Consider the following 20,027-nt stretch of genomic DNA (forward strand, 5'->3'; position numbering starts at 1 on the left):
TACATTTTATTTTACGTTTTCCATTTGAATTTTTATTTTATTTTGCAAAGATAATTTTTACAAATTTTTTATGTTTTACTCAAGGACTTTTTACTTATCGTATACGATTGTTGGATGAGTCAACGATTTGCTTTATAAATGCATTAATTGAATGTTGTTGTTTTGTAAATTAATAAATTAAAATAAGTGTATATGTATATATATTTATTTATATATATATATATATTTGTGTATATGTAAGATATATGGCAAAAATTTTACATTTTCTCAAAGATCACATTCCTCAATTTAGCCATAGACTTTTAGTCGAGAAAAATCTACGCAAATATTTGTGACATCCATCAAAAACTCGAAATCATTTTTGCACGCACACTCACACATCCAAAAAAATAGTTAGGGGTTAATAATTGAACAAAAAATAAACAATCAAAGTGGATAATAAAAATAAATCATAATCATCGCGCTTACTACTAAGGTGGGATGGAGGGCAAGTCTAGGCACTCTTGAAATTCTTTAGTTCCTTTCGTCCAGCGATCAAATCGAGCAAAACCGATTCAAACCGTTTCAAAACCGATCCGATTTGAACGTTTTCCACTCGGTCCGTTCGTTGGCCCGATTCGTTGTGAGTATGTCTGTTTTATGTGTGAGGAGCGATTGCTACGTACTAAAAAATTTGCATAGTTTTATGTTGCGTTGTTCTTGCTGACTAAAATAGTTGTAAATTTAGTGTAAGTTTAAATAAAAATCAATCACAGTTGTTTGGGCGGAAGTAGTTAGTGTTAAGTATTCGCTTTTCTGGCCTAACTAAGTATTTGCAGCTAAGACTAAAGTTCTACGATGTAGTTTAGTTAATTAGAAGTGGTCGTATTTTATACTTGAGTATTGTTGCTTCCCATTTTGTTCTACTCTCTCTCTATTACCGATGATGGTGTGTCATTGTGGCTTGTGCTGTGGCTACGTTACCAATTCCCTTATGTGACTAGACTGGGTTCTGATTATTTGAATGCGTATTTGAGGTTTAGTTCCTGACGTCCCGTCTCTGTAGTTGGTGTAAAACTGGCTTCTGTTACTTTAGGCCTACGTCATGTAGTGAAAATATTAACTGTGTTTGTTAAGTTGTTTCAGCGGATCTAAGTTGTTTAGTTTTTTGTATTTTTCATCTGAATTCAGTGTTAGATTGACTTCAAAAGATGGAATGCTTAAGAATTCGCGAATATGATTTGTTTGTCCACTGTTAGGTGTATTCCGCTAAGGCTCATAATGCTTAAGAATTCGCGAATGGGCTTTTGTTTATTCCACCGTAAGGAGTACTCTGTCAAAGCTCCAAAAATAGTATTTTCATTTGCAATCTGGCTTTTTTGTAGTTAAATGCATGTTAGTTCCTATTAAGATGTTACTGTTTCTGCTGCTCTGTCACCTGATCTTTCCCCTTTGTGCCCAGCGAATTTCTACCCTTCGAAACACTGTGATCAAACATATAAACCCTTGACACTTCTCGCTCTATGCAAATTTTCGAACGCAGAAAAGCTCTCTACACATGGGCATACAAATACGTCGGCACTTCGAACAGCAATCGAACTAGAGAGAAGAGTGTCGTCTTGTCCATTTCCGTTTCCGGTTCCCGTTCCCGTTTAGCATTACGAGTCTAGCTGGTCTTGTGGTGCTGCTGTTGTTGCTTCATCATGACGGCGGGATCGATCACGTAGTTGTTGGCCTCCGCCAACTGTTGCACAGGCAAAGGTGGCAGCTTGTCCTGCGGATGACGGTGGCTTACGGTTGATCCCTTTCTGACCTTGCTCAGGGTTCCGCCTCCCGAGGAATTGGAGCCCCCATTGAGGGTGGCTCCCGAAGACTGCGAACCGGAGGGCGGCATCGGTATCTCCTGTCCCGTCTTCGGATTCACCATCACCTTGGTCTGTTTCAGCAAGGAGCGATCGTTGCAGAGCGCCGAGATCAGCGGCAGATCCAGATGTTTGCTCTTCTCCCGCAGCAGAGCAATGTCCAGAGCTTGGGCCTGAGCCTGGGCCTGCGACTCGGCTGCCATCGAGGCCTGCAGCTGCGCCAATATGCTGTTGTTGCCCCGGTTCAGTCCCAGGCCAAGACCCAAATCCGGCCGCGGACGCTCACCCGCCCACTGGGCGCCACTGGAGGTCTTTGTTAGCGGAAGGTTGGCGTGGTGAGGATTCAACGTGGGCGGTTTACGGGGCGGCAGCAGGCTCATCATGCTGGAACTGGGCTTCGAGGGTACTGAAAAGTGGAGAGAAAAACACAGTATAAGTGGTGGATCATAAAACAAGAAGTAGTCGAGAGCCCAGTCTATTAGATACCCTTTATTCAGCTTTATGCTGTAGTTTCCCTCAATGTTCTCACGAACGGACACAGAGACAAACGGACAGTAATACGGACATGGCCTGATCAACTAGCTATTGACCCTGATCAAGGAAACGCTTCCTTCTGCCTGTTACTTTTCAACCAATACATTGTACAATTTAGCTCTATGAACAACTGGGTACAAAAACCCAAAGGTTACTCACTTGGAGGTGGCTTTTCACTGGGCGCCGGCATGGGCGGTTTCTTCAGTCGCCTGTTCACATAGGGCGGTGGTGGTGGCGGCGGCAGCCGCTTTGTTTTGGGCATCGAATCGAGCGAGTTCAGAATATTATCGTCTGATCGCGATCGGGCAAACATCGCCGAAGAGGAGGAGGATTGGGCAGCGGCTGCGGCCAGAGCCGCCGGATGGAGGGGCGGCGGTGGTGGTGGCTCGTAGGAGGAGCACAGGCTGGCCATCGAGGGCGAGTAGAGGGGCGAGTAGCCCGGTCCCGGCAGCTGGACATACGTGTCCGACAGATTCTGGGTGGATGCATATCGCGAGTGGGCCGACAGAGCCAGCGGAAGATAGGGGGTGCTCCTGTAGATGGCGGGCGACACCTGCATGGCCAGGTACGGATGGTGCGGCGGTGGTGGTGCCGCCTGGGCCATGGCCGCCAGCAGGGAGCCCTGCTTGGCATCCAGATACTCTTGCTGGCTAACCGCCGGATCCTGAATGGGATAGATCACGTAGTCCACATCGCTGTAGAGCTGCTGCTGGTAGAGCTCCAGCTGCTTCCGGGCCAGCTCCCTTCCATACAGATGGCCCGCCAGATGCGGATGGTTGGGCGGCGGCGGCGGTGGTGGCTGCCGGGGCAAACTGGGCGGCGGTGGTGGCAGAAACTGACGCGGCTTGATCACCGGCAGCAGCACACACGACTGCTGATGATGCAACGAAGCCGTGCTCTTGTGCAGGCCGTAAGGAACTATTGGTATCCCAATGGCAGCCGATCCGGAGTGGCGGTGGTGCGCTGCCGGCAAATGATGGTGGTGCAGTGAGGCCTGCGAACTGCCCGCATAGTTGGAGTTGTGCAGCGACTGCTGGCTCAACTGGTGGCTGCACACCGATCCGTTGGAGGAGGCCACCGAGGAGCAGTGATGCGGGGCCGCATAGCTGGGCTTGGCTCCGTCGGGCAGCAGGCTGGTGTGGGCCTTCAGGATGCTGATCTGTGGCCTCGTGGTTATGAACCTGGCCGTCACCTCCTCGGACTTCAGGGAGCTCATCGAGCCCGCCGCACTGGGCGCAGGATTGGCCGACGAGCTCACCGATATTAGGGATGTGGGTCTGGGCTTGGAGCTAGCATATGGCGGCGGATCTCTTCTGCGCAGAGCCGCTGGTGGTGGTGCCGGAATGGCCGGTGCCGGTGGCACTGGGGGACTGCAGGGTGGCGTCTCCGGCTTGGGAGTCACCACAGCCATGGGCTTGGGCACTGGGCACATGGCGATCGGCGGGCCACAGAGACCCGTCTTCTCGTGCCTGGCACTGTAGGGCGGCGGCGGAGCTGGTGGCAAGTCCTGCTCTGCATGATCCACATCCTCGCCTCCCTGACTTCCCATGGGCAGGGTGACGTAGTCACAGTCCGAGTGCAGGGTGCTGGAAACCGTTTTCCGGCTGGGATAGGTACCCCGGCCCACAATCAGGTCGGTCAGCTCTTCGGCGGAGAGCAGGGAATGCTTGTTGTCCGTGGGATCGCTGCCATCGCCTCTGAAGGAACTCCCCGTACTGACGTTGGAGTCCGATCGCAGCCTGAACTCCTCTGGCTTCTTAACATCTACCGAATCGGAATGTGGCTCAAGGTTATCCTCGAGTTTCTGCGGCTGAAACATCCCGTAGTGTGAGCTCTTCTCCGACTCAGCCATCTCCGAAGATTGTCCGGTTAACTCACTGCTGTGCATGGTGTACACACCCGACGTTTCCGTGGGCGTGGCTCCGTGGGCTAGGGTATACACGCCAGATGCTCCCGACACACTCTCCATTTCCTCTCTCACCGATGTGGAGAGAAAGTCCTCGGGATTCGCGTCGCTTAGGGCGGAGTTTTGAGCGGTGTGACTAAAGCCCAGCTCCAGACTGGAGGAAGTGGAGTGCACGGGAATGGGGGCGCCTGATAGGGAAGCACCTGCACCGCCAGGCGAGGTCACCACCACAGTGCTGCAGGTGGAGGAGCACTGGGAGCCAATGTTGTGCTGCGAGCTGGGTGAATCTGTGGCCGTGGACGAATCATTGGCCGTGGCACCCATGGAATTTCTCTGCGCTGAGGAGTTCGTTATGGGTGGGGTCCCATTGGAACTCGCATCCGCTGGTCTCACACTCAAAACGGCCAGTTGTTCTTCCAGATCCTTCAGCGACATCTGACCCACACTCGAGGTTTGCCTGCTCACACTGGGTCTGTCCAGCAGATGGGCCAAGGCCAGACTTTCCGTGGACGGAGCTGCCAGGGGAGCCGGCGGTGTATTGATCATGATCTCCAGCTCGTCCTCGGAGTGCACTCGATCACTCACAATCCCAGAGGTGGTATTCGAACTGGTGCTCGAGATCACCGAAATGCGCTGCTCGTTCTTGCTTTTGTAGGGCAGCAGCAGACTTCTGGAGCAGGCGTAGCTGGCATGCAGCCTCTGCGACTCGGCAGCCTCTTCCTCCTCGCGCTTGGACACCTCCTTCAACCTGGCCGCCAGCTTCATGCTCCACTGATGCGTGTCCTTGCAGAGTGTGAGTAGGAGTTTGTTCTTCTCATCGGAGGCGGCATACAGGATGATCCTGCTCTCCCCGGATCTTATTTCAAACTTTTTCCGCTCGAACGAGAGCTTCGTTATGTTTGGCCAGAGAAAGGTGGTGCTGGCTTCGGCGGCCGACGAAGAGGATGAGCTGGTGCTGGTGCTGGTGCTCAACTCTCCGCCCAGGATCTTGATGCCTTTGGCGTAGACCACGAACCAAGCACTGCCCGAGCCCTGCTCGCTTTTGGCCAGCCGCATGCGGTAGATGTGGGCATTGATGGTTTCATGGAGACTGCAGGCCTGCTGGATGTACAGCAGTTCCGCCTCTGCCGTGGCCATGCCCAAGTGCTCCCGGTGGCAGGCCCGCATTGCACTTCGCGCCCAGGGAGTGTGCAGACCGCTGGGCAGGTAGTCCTCTATCCGGTAGTAGTCCACCCCGTTCGGTGGCAAAGTGGGTGGCAGCGGCATCGACGATTCCCTCTTCGAGGTGGAAGCCACATAGGTGGAGAGCCTTAGCATCCGCTCGTTGGCACGCTTGCTGATCTTGGGCAGCGTTGTGGTGACACTCAATCCTCTGCCGCCTCCAGACGGAGAGGTCGATGCCTCCTCGCCCGAATCCTCCTTGGAATTAGCCGATCCCGGCGGAGCATCGCCCAGATCCGCCTGCAGAGCCAGTCCGGCCAGGAAGACCAGCGCCTGCTCCGCCTGCTCGCGTGGCAAATCGCGCTGCAGGATGTTGTGGCGTAGCTGTAGGTAGTAATTGTGGCGGGACGTCTCATCTTTCAGCATGAACGGGCTCTCGATGTAGAACTGCACGCGGAAGTGTAGCTCCAGGAGCGGTCGTCCATTGGCATCCAGGCCCTGAAGTAAACATGTATGAGTCTTTATAAATCCCCTCGATTATTAATTTAAAATACTTACGTGTGTGTGCGAGGATCGCCAGCTCTTCGGGCCGTATTTGGAGAGCTTGCTCTCGGGATCTGCGAACATGTACTCGCCATCTGAAAGATATAAGGCAAACAAACCAAATTAATTTACTTATTTCGCCAACGGAATCCTTAACTGGCTTCTTAACTAAAGATTAACCAAACTTTATTGCTATATATATATTTTAATTTTATGAACTAGAGTTCAGTAATTGTATTTTAGGTTTTTGTCATTATTTCATTGACAAAAATAAAAGGAGACTACAATATTAGTTGCCAAGTCGGATTCCATCTCCTTGCGCAACTTCCGCTTGGACTAAGAAACTTTTTGGCGCGCCGCCTTCAAGGTCACTAATCAAAATTTTAAATGAACTTTCGGATATGCGAGAGTAGCCGTAACCGCAGCCTCCTTTCCTGTTCCGAATCGGGCTCAAATCGGATCGGACCGAGACCCCGACCAGACTTTTCTGTCAGTTTGTCAGGCAATAAACAAGCAACCCATTGACATCAACAAGAGTCAGAGTCTCCGTCTCCGGCAGATGGAGACTATGATGACGACGACATGTCAGGCTGTCAGAGGCCCGTTGCCCGATGCCCGATGCTTGGAAGAGGAGGTATCGGAGACCGGTATCGGGGTATCGGTGCCGGGTTATATAGCTCCCTTTCTCCCTCCCTCCGATTCCAGCAGAAGGGCCCAAGGGCATGTCGGTGGTGCTCGAGAAGGCAGGGAAATAACAACAACCAAATCAACACACACTTCATCGGACGAAAAATTGGAATTCCTGCATACGAAATGAAGAGCAGCAAGATGAAAAATAATAATTATGAAAAAAGCAGGCAGGCAGGCAGGTTAAAGGGGGGCCATGGATGGAATGGAGGCAACACGGCACAGCACAGCATCCACAACAGCAGCAGCAGCAACAATATCATAATAATCAGCGGCCGAATAAGTGCCTATCAATGACGACGTCGTGGACGTGGAGCTGAAGCTGAAGCTGGAGTGGAAGTGGCAACAAGTGGATGGCCAGGGGAGAAAAGCTATTCGAGTTCGAAGCACTCAAAAAAATATAATAAAAAATTAACTAAAAGAAAACTAATAATAATTTACACCCTGTCTTAAAACCTAATCATAATTTGTAGCCAACTTTTAATCAACATATACTCAAAGTCTTCGTAGCTAAAATAAATAAACAAATATACATTAAAACTGTTAACAATGGTTTTCAAACGAACTTTGTATATTTTTTTAGGCATGTACTTCAAATTAAATTGCACAAAAAAAAAAAATAAAAAATGTATATACATAATATTATAACCAGATTAGATTAAGACAATTTCCATTATTTTTTCAAAGTGTAGAACAAAGTCAGAGCGAGAGCGAGTGTTGCATACCAAGCCCAAAACGCAGCAACGAAAAAAGCCGAAGAGAAAGAGGAAAAAAAAACAGGTAGAAAGACAGGTAAGCAGCGCTGCAAAAAGAGGCAGCTGAAACCCAAGTCGTTCGGTTTTTAGCAGCAGTTTTTAGCCTCGAATCTTGAAACTCAAAGCAATTTCTTTTCGCATTCAAATTTCATTTCACTCCAGACCGCGAGGACTTTTTGGCCAACGGCCCTCCATCGGAACTCGAGATCCTCCTGTTCTACGAGCAGGTGTGAAGGCCAGAGAAGTCCGTTGAGTCTGAGGTAGCCAGTCGTCGGCCTGATGGATCCGAATCCTCACGCAATCCCTGCGTTCCATTCCACCATATCCGCTCCGCTCCCCCAGAGGCAAAAACCTAATAATTAACATATTTTCCATCGCATTCCACAGCGCTCACAATTAACACGCACGCACACGGGTTTGTGGAGGAGGGTTTCGAGAGGGGCATCGAAATAAATCTTCAATTTGAAACACATGCACCACAAATTACAGCCTCAAAAGCAGAGGCAGCAGCAGCAGCAGGAAAAAGGCAAAGGCTCATCAAGCGCTGGAATTCCAGGGCTAATGGCAGGAGGGCATGAGGGTCTAGAGATGAGGTCTGAAGTTGAAGCTGAAGATGGAGATGGAGAAAGAGAATACGACGTAGTCGGAGACAGCTGCGCCCAATGCCATGGCCTGGCATTCTTCAGATTCAGATTTATTTTCCAGAAGGTTGCAGTCCGAGTTTGAGTGGCCATAATAACCACAAAATACGGAGAAGGGCCACAGGTAAAACTAGACCAAAGAATACCCTGGAATATGATTTTAAAGAATCGGTGTATTTAAAATTAAATAAACAATAAAATACAACATGTAATAAGGTATAAAAAATGTAACACTAAACGTTCTTATTTTAATTTCCAAATGGTAAATAATTTTTAAAGTTCACGCATAGTCTAGAGACCAAATGTGAATTTTGTAGGGTATACCAAAAATGGACAGCCTCAGAGATAAATGTGTGTGTGCATCGAAACTGGCTAAAGAAAAAAGAGAACGAACGAACCAACAAACAAAAAAAACATAAAACCAAAAGAATTTTAATTTCCGATCTTATCAGATGCACGCAGCCCGAAGAGGAGAGGCAGAGCAGCTGGAAAGGATCAGGGGATGAGGAGGAGGGGTAGAAGGAGGAGGAGGAGGAGGAGGAGGAGAGGAGGCCAGCCGTTGCAAGGCCGAGTGTCCAAGTCCAAAGATTGAAGACGAAGACGAACCAGCCAACGCCATATAATAATGATTATGAGCCATTAACATTAAATGGAAAAGAAAATGCTGGTCTACAGATTACAGCCACAAGGGGGGCGGGCCCCGCAAAAAAGGGGCGGGGAAATGATGAGCCAAGGGGAAACCAAAAACCAAACCAAAAAGGTTCCTTCCTTTCCTGCCCCGGAATGCGGCAGTGTGGAATCCAAGCAATGCAACAGCCTAAAAATAACTCCAAACGGGGAGCATGAGGTTGAGTATGAGTAGATGGCCACTGGGATGACTGGGATGACAATGTTGCCAAATTGCCATCGGCCGAGTGCCACTTAAAGTGAATCTTGGCTGCCATTCCAAAGGAGCAGCGAAAATTTGCATAAAGATGAAATTTATCGACGCTGGCCGGCCATAAAATTTAAATTCATTTCCATCTCCATCAACGGACGCAGACGGGACATCATTTTGGCTTTTTCTGTCTCTCTCTTCATTTCTTTTTTTTTTTTTTGAAGGGCCATACCGAATAAAATCGAAAGACTCAGGCAACGAACTCGGAAACGGGGTAGAAGCAAACATTCCAGGCTAGCCATTCAAAGGAGAGGGGGTACACTGAAAATTAGGGGCTTGAGAACTGTACAACACTAGAAGAAAGTATGTTATTTTACACATTTCTTCAGGAATTAATCAAAAATAATAAAAAAGGAAGCCAAATTACCCTATAGGCTTTAAAAAAATTGTATGGTCAATGGTTCAACTATATCTAAGAACTGTATCTAAAAGTGTAATCAATAATACACTCTGCAAAGGTATTCAAATTGATTTCTATTCAATTTTGTGGCGATGTTCCAAAAGATTTGGTTCTTAAGATCACTAAAAATCCTAAATTTAGGTTTCCTTTTTAAGATTTGAAGAACAATTTTAAATGGTATTGAATAAATCATCATCACTATAATTACTATTAAAAATCAAATTAGCTTTGGTTCTCTTTTAGTCGGTTAATAATTCTATGATTTAGAATTCGTATATGTTTTTCAGTGTCCACATCTTTTGGGTCTGGTGAAAGAGTGCGGCGTGAAATGCTGGGCAAGAGAATGCGGGGACAGCAGTGGACGGACTTGAATCCAGGCAAGATGAAAAAACAACAACATAACCGCATGCCACTCACAAATACACTGTCAACTGACATTGGCAAGAATCCTGGGCCACAAACTCAAACTCAAACACACACACACACACTAAGGCAGAATGCAAACTGCCAATTTCATAGTTGAGCCAGAGGAATCCTCTGCGAGGCGAGGACGTTGGCATGCCCAGCCCCATCTTTAGATTCAGTTAAAGCTGCATCTATAGCAACAGCAGCGACTCCGCCGGCTTCAAACTGCATACCAAATTCTTTGCTGAAGATGTTGAGGCAACTTCCACGCTCTTCTGCCGCTTGCCACGAAATTGATGCCAACCAGATTCGAAAATTTACGTGTTGTGTTCTTGGGCTATTGCTCTAACATCGTAACAGCAAACAAGGGGTATACTGGCATAGTCAATGAGTTACTTTAGATACAACAACTTAATCCACCTCCGCAATTATTATGGAAAACTTTGATTAATGTTCACATGGATCCTTAAATCAAATTTTTCCCTATTTATATGTATTAGTTTTTTGTTTTTTCTCTTAAACATTTCACTTTTTTTCAGAGTAAAAGAACTTCGTATTGAAAGAAAATCGAGTTCCTCGCTGAACTGTTTCGTTGACTGTTTGTGTGTGCTTGTGGGTCTTTGGAGAACGCATATATCTGAGGCCAATGCCAACGACGTTGTCTGCTCGTTCTCCGAGTTTCAGTTCAGGCTCCGGATCTCTGGGCTCCTCCATTCTCCATCCTCCAACCACCAGCCTCCATCCTCGAAACTCCATCCTCCTTGGCTGTCGTTCGATTCGTTTGTGTTAATGCAACGCGCGACGGCTACCTGAATTACTGAACACGCGTCTTGTGTCTGTTCCCCTGCATCTGCTCCTCTTTTCCTGGGCCCCTCCGCTTTCTGTGTTCCTGAAATTGTTTGTTCGCCATGGAGGCGACGCGTTCTCTGGCTTTTTGTTCGTTTTATGTGCCATTTTTTGTGTTGCTCCGCTGTGTTGGTATTTTTATGTGTTTTGGCAGATCGCTTTGGCCAGAATGGAGGATGGTGGCTGGTGGATGGAGAGGCTGAATCTTCTGCTGCCGCTGTCGCTGCTGCTGCTGCTGCTGCTGCTGCTGTTGATGATGATGAGCAGCTTTTAGAGCGGACTGGTTTATGTTTATTAGTTGTATTTTTCATGCCTTATCGCTGGCATTTGGCTACTCCACAGATCGGATACAAATAAAGCCTGGAACGGAACGCCAGAGATTGAGATTCGGACTCACCTATGAGCACAGCCAGACCGAAGAGTTCGGTGTCCAGCATCCCTTGCGTGGCAAAGTGCAGACATGTCTGCGTGTAGACCTCGCGAACCCGACTCTTGGCATCGACTAGGAAGTACAATGTTTTCGGCTGCTGCTGCCCCAGAAGTCTGCAAATTACACAAAAAAAATTAAACAACCAGATTTTCGGGTAGCCGTTTCCACATTTCCGCATTGAACACTCACCTCAGGGCCAGGAATCGCGAGCCTGGTGATAGTTGCTCGGCTGAGGACGCGCATACTTCCAAAGGCGCGCTGACGGTGCAAAATGCTCGCATGCTGCATCATTTTCCGTATACAGCGCGCGCGTTCGAAATACGTTGCTGTTTGGATAAAAAAAGATTATTGATTAATATCTCAGAATCTTTTAAGGGTTATAACTTGAAAATTGGTTTACATTTAGTTTAGTAAACAAAAGCTTAAAATTTAACAAAACTTAATAATGAAAAGAAGAAAAATAAATATCAAAAATATTTGATTTAATATTCACATGTCAAGAAATAGGTATAACTTTTATAATTAATAATTCTATTTTGCTTTCGCTTTCTCTTTCTATTCGAACATATTAAAGGCCACATTGATATGCAATTTAAGCAAAACGAGTATAATTTGTATCAATTTTATTTCTGTGATTAAATAGCTTTCGGCAAATTCTGTGCTTAAAGGCTTTGAATTTGGCGTTTGTAGATGAAAACTCTTCGAATTCTGCAGATAGATCGCAGCATCATTTCTAACCGCATTTCTGGCTCATCAAATTCACATAAAGCTGCCGCTCGATCGACTTGGTTAGGCACCATTCTTTCAGGCAAATTGATGCCGCTGGAGCCGCCCCAGACGGAGTTGGAGACGAAAGGCGGAAGATGGCGATGTCGATGGCGATGGCGCCCGCCTCTTTTGGGCTCGCCGACTGCCGAACAATTTCACCAATCAATAACGAAAGACTTAGGCGACAAACTTGATTAGCGGGCAGGGGACTTCGACTTGGACTTGAATAGTGAACAGTGAATAGTGAATACTTGGTGACTGGGGATGTGAGGCGGTGCGTGCGTGGCAGCCAAACTCCCTCCCCCTCTCGATGCGTTGCGCATAAAATTATTAAAATTCAGTTAAAGAAAGTTCCAAAAGCCTGAGCAAAGAAAGAGAGAGAGAAGGAGGAGAGAAGGAGGGTCCGAAACTGGCCTCGTGATGAAAGAAAAGTATTTTATGCATAAATTAAAATCAAATCGAATCAAATCAACTTTTTTGTATAGAGTGCCGGCAGCAGCGGCGACGACTACAGTTTCTACCAACCCGGCGGAGACGCATAAATTTCAATATTGGCGCATTTTCTGTGTCTAATAAATATCAACGTCCAATAAATTTATTCAGAGACAAGTCGAGAGTCGGACTCCAGAGCCGATAGAGAGGGATAGTGGCATCTGCATGCCACTAAGACAGGGCAGACAGTAAGAGACAGAGGCTGGAAGAACCGCCCTGACTTATAAATATATGATCGGTTCGAGCAAAGGAACCACCACCACCTCCCTACCGAAAAACGATCATCAATCAAAGCGCGCATTTGACATAAATTAGAAACCAAAGAATATCTGGGAACAAACGTAACCCCCGTCCCCTCCTCCTGAAGGCCTCTCGAAAAAAGCTTTTGAAAAGCAATTATATTAAAGCCGATTTCCATGCCCACCTTGGACCTGGCTAAGGTGGTCTGGAGAACTGGCTCCGACAGACACTTTATGCCAGATCACCGACGATTACGAAACGAGAATTGGATTTCCAGGTCTCTAATGTGCTCCGATTGAGTTATTACCGAGGAATTTATCGGAGAAAAACAAAAACTACACTGTTGAGCTCTCAAGAGGAACTGGATTAAGCTATCACTCCAAATGAAATGTTGGGCGAGGGTTTCGAAAAATGTTTCACCATTCAATTGCTAAAAAAATTACTTGTCAAACTTCAGATTAATATTTTAAATTGTTTTATAAATGGAACGATAAGCCGGTTTCCCAATTAAATATCATTTAAATTCAAGTTTAATTTTATTAAGTGCTATACCATTAAACAATGCAACCTAGTCATTATTTGAAAGTTATAAAAAATGTATTTTCTAATTTAATGTGTAGTTACACAATAAAAGGAAGCAATGAATCGACTTTAACGAACAGATCCTATCAATTCTTACAACAATAAAAGGAAGCTAGTTAGAAAATTTCATTAAATGGATGGGAACGGCAAAGGAAACGAGTGATATAGGTGCATTCCTCCGGAAGTAAAGGCTAATTGCTTGATCAACGGGTACATGATGTCAGTGAGGCGATAATTCCACTGAAGACTACTTCGAAGCTCACAATGCCGGTCAATATGGAATCACCAATGCGGAAAAGCAAAAACCGAAACCTTGATTTCTTTGAGGATTAGTCAACAGAAAGAGGCCATAGCCAAAAGCGTTTTTAATTTCAAATGCAAACAAATTAAAAGCATTTAAAAATTTCAATCATAGCAAATTATCCGCATTCCGTTGTTTAATGAGAGCGGGAAGCGAAGAAAGCCGCGACGCTAATTATCAAAGCTAACAGTAGGAGGTTCGGTAGGTACACAAGAAGAAAAATGTGTATAATTTAGCAACAAATTTTATGATTTTACACATCATTTAGAAACAGAAACCAGCACATTGATTTGATGTCCAAAAATGTCAATAATTAATATTTAAAATAATAACTTTATTAAAATATAAGAAAAAGCTGTGTTTAAGATGGAGTCTTTTTGCATTGGCATTGTAATGTCGAGAGGAAATAGAGTGTAAAATCTATATATTTTTTTTATTATTCACACATTACTAAAGTAACGTCCTGGGTATATAAAATTGATGACAAACTTGTTTGTTTCTGTGTAGTTTGGTTGGTAATTAAAAATCGCAGCAAAGAAGCGAGCCAAGTGGAGCTGAGCAGGCGCAAGAGACACGCTAATCAACAATTAGCAAATGGCAATAAATATTTTGTTTATGATTAAGCAAGGGGCGAGGCTGTCCAGGGGCTGGTGGCTCCGTATTCGTTCGGAATGCAGACGCTTGTGGAGAAAGAGGACTGCATCTAGTGGCAATAAAATCCCACGGGCTCTGCCGCGACCAAAGTCAATTAAATGGCGCAAGCGCCAGCAATGAATGCTTTTCTGCTGGCTAAGCGAATGCCAAAAGGGGTGAAGAGAGAAGAAAGGCAGAGAGAGTCGGTGGAGACAGAAGCTGATACGTTCCGCATACGCCACGTTGTGCTGCGACAGCAACTCAAACAGCCAGTACTGCAAAAAGTTTCGAGCTAAAGTTTTAAGTGTCTCAAAGGTGCATACACCTTGAAGTTCCAAAAGTAAATGGCAACAAAGAAGGAAATTGGTAGGTCGTTTTAAAATTTAAACGATAAATAATATGTAATTTTTCAATATATTAAGCTCACATTTAAATTAAACCTATCTTTTAAATATAGCATAAGCATTAAGTGACACTCACGTGTTTTGAATTCCCCTTTTTTTTCCTGTGCACACCCCTCCAAGCAACTGCTTTGACAACTGCACATGCCAATGCACTGAGCTCATTCGGGGCGTGTGTTTGTCAACCGAGTTCCAACAATCGCAAAAGTCGAACGATCGATTGATCAGACCCCAGGCCTCAGAGCGGTGCAAAGAACGGCGGATTGAGGGGCGAGGTGAGACCTATAGAGCCGAGACTACGATAAGCTCTTTAACCGCATGTGCAGGCCCATTGAAATGCTGAACGAATCAAAAACGGAATCAGAAATAGAATTAGAAAATATCCATATGGATTTCAGCACGGAATGCAAGTGCGCATTGGGCAACTCAATAAACATGGCATTGTAAACGATCGTAAAATCGAGATCCGAGGATCCGAGTCAAGTTAAGAGATCTTCAAGCTGGGTGAAAAGCCAAACTATATATTCTAGAACTAGTCTGCTTACAAATATAACATTATCAAACGTTAAGGAAACCACAATTTCTTCAACTTTTTACACTAGTTGAGGGGTTAGGCCCCCTAGACACCGCCCACAGCGGTCTTTTGAGTCTGAGGTGAGTGCATGAGTACCGAGTGGCTCTCAAACTGGATTCGGATTCGCATTCTATTGAAAGTGTTTCGAGCGCTCTCAGCTCGCCAACTAATGAATGACGATCGGCGGTGAGCGGTTACTTTTGACGTGGAATATTTTTCTCATGAGCTGGCCTGGCGAGACCGGAATATGGACTGCTAAACCGGAGCGGGTTCTACGTAAATCTGGGCCTTTTAATTACCGATAGAACGGCAAACTGGCGTCAATGGGGCGGCCAGATATAGTTTTGTTCGGATTCAGTTTGGTGGCATTTTCACACGCTGGCCAACGCGGCGGATGCGCGTCATTGAGATCGAGGTCCACAAGTGTCATTGCAAAAGGGGTGTGGTGCTGTCGTCACGCAAATGGGTTTAGCCTCAGCCGATCTCTCAGAAAAAGTATAGCAATTTAAGGAACATGTCTATATCTAAAATCTACCCAACAATTTGTCAAATAAATATGTTAGCATTGTTATAATCTTAATTTTTAATCAATATACAAAATTGTGAAATCAAGTGGAACAAATGTTATGAAGTTTTCGGTATGTGGAGTAATCTATGCCATCAAATAGGCGAATAACTCCGCGTCTTTTTGCCAAACGACAAATATTGAAGAGGAGAAAACAGAAACAAGGCGAAGAAGCGACAAAGAAACGAAAGCAAACAGCGGCAACTGCCGAATTCCGAGACTCCACTTGTTGTGCCAGTTATGGCCAAACAATTTGGTGTCTTTGAAATGCGCGAAATGTCTCAGCCGATGATAATAATGAAAATGGTTTGGCTTTGCAACCAGCAGGGCGGAGTGGGCCAAATGAAACCAGCGCACACGTCGTCAAGCGACAACGCTTGGCTTCGGTTGTCTTGGCACCACCACATCGCACCACTCGGCAGCACACCGCACCACTTTGCACCACACCCCGCCTAAATGCCCAACTGGGCGGAGATGGTAACGGTGGAGGAGGCGATGGCCTCCGCAATGAGAGCAGCAAACAGCAAGACAGAAAAAAAAGAAGCCGCAACGTGCGCCGCATGCCAAATCAAAGGCGTGCGAAACTATGCCTGCCGTAATACCTTAGAAAAATGAGTAGTGCCAAAAGGGTATCTTGGTTAAACAGATGCGAGAGTTTTATAACTTCAATCACAAAGTTCCCGAATAGATCCTAAAGACAACAGCTTTTAATGTATTAAACAGCGAATTCCAAGTTGTTTAAAATATATACCTGAAACAGTTCGTTAGCATCTTTCAAAACAACAAGTTTGTTTAAACTACGTTTCTGAACAAATAAAAAGAGAAGTTAAGCTTTTAACGACTGGGAATAGTCGGAGTTCAAGTCAGCATGTTTCCTCGAACTTGAGTACCCTTAAAGGTCATTCATAAGTCTATCCCAAACTGAATGATCGGGCAAAGCCACGCCAAGTGTGCTGGGACGCTATATCTCTATTTCAGCCTCGACTCCGATTGTCATTCAAAATTTGTTTAATTTGTTGTACATTTTAATTGCTTGAATTGTTCGAAGCAACAGTCAACCGCACTTGTGGCTGTGTACATACGCATATTGACTGCGTGCAGGAATTTCGGTTTACGAAATTATTATTTTAAGTATTTATTATTATTGCTGTTGCCGTTGTCAGTTTCAATGCGAAAGCCCAGGGCCTGAGGTCAAGTGTGATGTGTACAGAGATGGGGATGGCTAAGTTGATGTAGATGTAGATGTCAGTGCTCAATCGAATACAACACAAAAAAACCACAAGACTACAACATCGATTCGAGAGATACATGTGTACATGGCGCGATACAGATACGTCTGTCCGGAGATTCAGTTACCCATAAGTATAATTGCCTGCTGGCAGAATCGTTTAACGATTAGAGTTAAACGTTTTAACCGCTTAAAGCTCATCGCCTGATACCTAAAGCGTGTGTTTTCCGCCATTTGTTTATCTTTCGCAGCTGATTTACATTCGAGATGTCTGATTCTGCTTGCCACGATTGCCGCAGGGGTTCCGATTTCAGTTATTGTTCCCCGGATCCCGATGGCCGATTGAAAAACCAAGCCCGGGACAAACAACAGAGCCCCATCCCCCAACGGTGGCTTTAATTTTCACTTAATTGTTCCGTTCCCGATCGCTTTCAGACAACAGTTTAAGCCCAACTGCTCGATAATCATAGCACTTTATTCACTGGAACACACCTATCTAGTCCACTTGAAAATATTAATTGGTTTTGGATCGAGTAGGGAATAAAATTCTAGGCAAATAATTGGAAGTATAGAATTGCTATAAAACTATAACCTAATAGAAAGTTACAATACCCAGTATACCCAGATTGACATAAGACAAGTTTCCCTCAAACAAATTCTGGGAGAAGAATTGAAAATTTAAAATTGCTTCAAACCTAGAGAACTATATAAATAACTATAATTTGTATATGTACCAAGTATTAAGGAAGAATCCCAGATATTTGATAATGAAACACTGATTCCCAATTTCCCTATACCCTCCATAAAGTAAAGAATTTGTCTGGCATTTGAAGTCCCATAAGCCGAAACGGGTTAATTGCACAATACGCTGGATTTTTTACACTTTAGCGGATCGCAAAAAAAGAGGGAACAAAGTTTTAAAACTGGTGACAACAACGAAAAGTTAAACAATCGTTGGACGTTGGCGATTTTATGGTTGGCAGATAAGAAATTCGCTGGCATTTGTTTTGTTTGTCGTTCGCTTTATAATTCCGTTTTCGGGGAGTCATTAAAATTCCGGGGAAATGGGCCCCATAACGTGTATACTGCTCTCTACATATGTCTTTCTCTTTCTTACCTTAAGCCGCTGCAAATGTCGGCATTGTTGCTTTTGTTGATTCTGCTGATGTTTCGCGTAATCCACAAAAATTGAGTTTTCAAGTTGAAGTTTTGTTAATTTTTAGCCCACTATACATATATTCACTTTTGAAATAAATCTATCGATTTGGCTATCGATAAATGACTAACAGTAAAATTTTCGTTGCTGTTGTTGTTTTCTGACCTCTTCCACGACGAGCGCTGCGACTGCGCAGTCAACAGCGAACGGTCCGCATTCCAGAGTCGCTGGAAGGGAAGGGGGCTGAGGGGCTGGGGCTTTTGGGGCTGAGTGTGGGAGAGGGAGAGCGCACAATTTTTTTAATCAAAATTCACTCACACCATCACACAAACACGCGCGCGGGAGAGCAATATCTGTGAGTGAGTTTGCTCTCTTCGGAGTCGTTGTTGTTGCGCGAAAGAATGCCGTTTGCTGGGTTGTTGTTTCTGCTGCCTGCTTTATTTGTTGTAATTTCCAGTGACCAGTTGTTGTTGTAGCTGGTTGTTTTTTTTTTTTTTTGACCAGCGCCAACTTTTTGGAGTTGGTTTTTTTTGAGTTGATTTCAGCAAGTCGGAGTTATTTTCGTGGCTTAAAGGCGCGTTTCCCCAAAAACAGCACTAGTTGCACTGCACACACCAACAAAAATCACTTTTTTCTGTTTCAGTGAAAAGCGAACTTTACTTTTGAGCCACGTTATCTATGTGTGTGTGTGTGTGTATCCGTATCTGAGCAAGCGGGTGTGTGTGTGTGGGCAATCTGCAGATTAAGTTTTCCGAAAGGTTCGAGTAAATTGATTAAACTATTTTCATGTTTTTTAGTGAAAACCACATGCTTTTCTATCCCGGCGATCAATTCGGTTACCGTCGACGTTTAGTGATATTTCTTTGCTGATTTTCCACTGACACGGACTCAACGAGCGGACTCCAACGACTGGAACGCTGGAAGATTGGAGGTTGGTTATATAGATTTTTTCGGAGAGAATTGACGACAAGAGAGCAGAAGAGAGAGCACTTGCATGTGTGTGTATCTATGTAATGTATGTATCTGATCTGTTTGTGAGTGTGTGAGCGGAATTCCAATGGTTATCACTGTCGCAGGGGGAGGGGTAGAATGGGATTGAAGTGGCCACAGCCACTGGAATGTGGAGCCCTTTGGAAGGAAAATCAAGGAGCTAATCAAGGGCTTAACTTGTACCCTATAAAGTTTCTAGGTTCAGATGCGGGTGGGAGATCTTAAATTTATAACATTGCAATTTGACAAATATTTTTAAAGCGGAATTACTTAAGGTTTAAGGAAAATAGTTGTAAGCATGTACAAAACTTAAGCTGTTAGTATAAGGAAATATTTATTTCTGGCATAAAAAGTAACATTTGATTTTAAAAATATACTTTTTAAAAATAATTAAATTAATATAATTAAATTTAATTAATTTAATACATTGATTTCAAACTATGCATCTAACAAAACGTTTGTTTCCATGCGTCAATTGTCTTTCCTTAGCCGACTTTCAGACTTTAATCATAAACAATAATGGCGGATCATAAAACCATTGAAAGCTTGCGGAATTCAAATCAACCCATCGCTTTTGTATGGCTATCGATGAGGCTATCTTAAATATAAAAGGTTGGGAAGGGGGGCTCAGAGGGTCTGGAAGACACTGCCTCTGCCGGCGTCCTCTGCTGCTACGATATCGTCACTTGGGCGCATTCCTCAGCATATTTTGTTTTCCTTTTTCTTTTGCGGCTCCCTCTTCCTTCTTCTGCTTTAGCTTTTTCTACTCCTACTCCTCATCTTCCCCCCTTTCCGCTTCTTCTTTGCTTCAAATATGCGGCATACACACGCCCCTTGACTTGAATGGGCGGCGAAAAGGGGGCCAGCGAATTCAAGGGCGTAGCCAGGTTTTAATAAAAAAAAATTGTTTTTTAATTTAAAATCATAAACAAAACAAAACGCTACTGCAGGCCAAGCCCTATTTTATTAAAGAAGTTTATTTTGTTAGTCTAAAAATATAACTTTTTTTCA

General features: G+C 44.8%; 1 protein-coding gene across 1 annotated transcript; it reads right to left on the minus strand.

The window, feature by feature from the left end:
- Positions 1-39: 39 nt before the first annotated feature.
- Positions 40-18,930, minus strand: LOC128253588 (protein expanded). Its single transcript, XM_052982092.1, has 6 exons — positions 17,988-18,930; positions 11,276-11,412; positions 11,054-11,199; positions 6,001-6,080; positions 2,535-5,940; positions 40-2,247 (listed from the first exon to the last, which is right to left on the minus strand). Exons 2-6 carry the CDS (start codon positions 11,365-11,367, stop codon positions 1,646-1,648), a joined length of 4,326 nt encoding a protein of 1,441 aa, XP_052838052.1. The 5' UTR covers positions 11,368-11,412; positions 17,988-18,930; the 3' UTR covers positions 40-1,645.
- Positions 18,931-20,027: the final 1,097 nt, after the last annotated feature.

This window comes from Drosophila gunungcola, assembly GCF_025200985.1.
Source record: "Drosophila gunungcola strain Sukarami chromosome 2L unlocalized genomic scaffold, Dgunungcola_SK_2 000052F, whole genome shotgun sequence".
NCBI lineage: Eukaryota > Metazoa > Arthropoda > Insecta > Diptera > Drosophilidae > Drosophila > Drosophila gunungcola.

Coding starts and splice junctions, on each gene's coding strand:
- LOC128253588 (XM_052982092.1), bottom strand. CDS start 11,367: ATGCGAGCATTTTGCACCGTCAGCGCGCCTTTGGAAGTATGCGCGTCC. Junction 6,081..11,053: donor CGGTCTGGCTGTGCTCATAG/GTGAGTCCGAAT, acceptor TATATCTTTCAG/ATGGCGAGTACATGTTCGCA. Junction 2,248..2,534: donor CAGTGAAAAGCCACCTCCAA/GTGAGTAACCTT, acceptor TCCACTTTTCAG/TACCCTCGAAGCCCAGTTCC.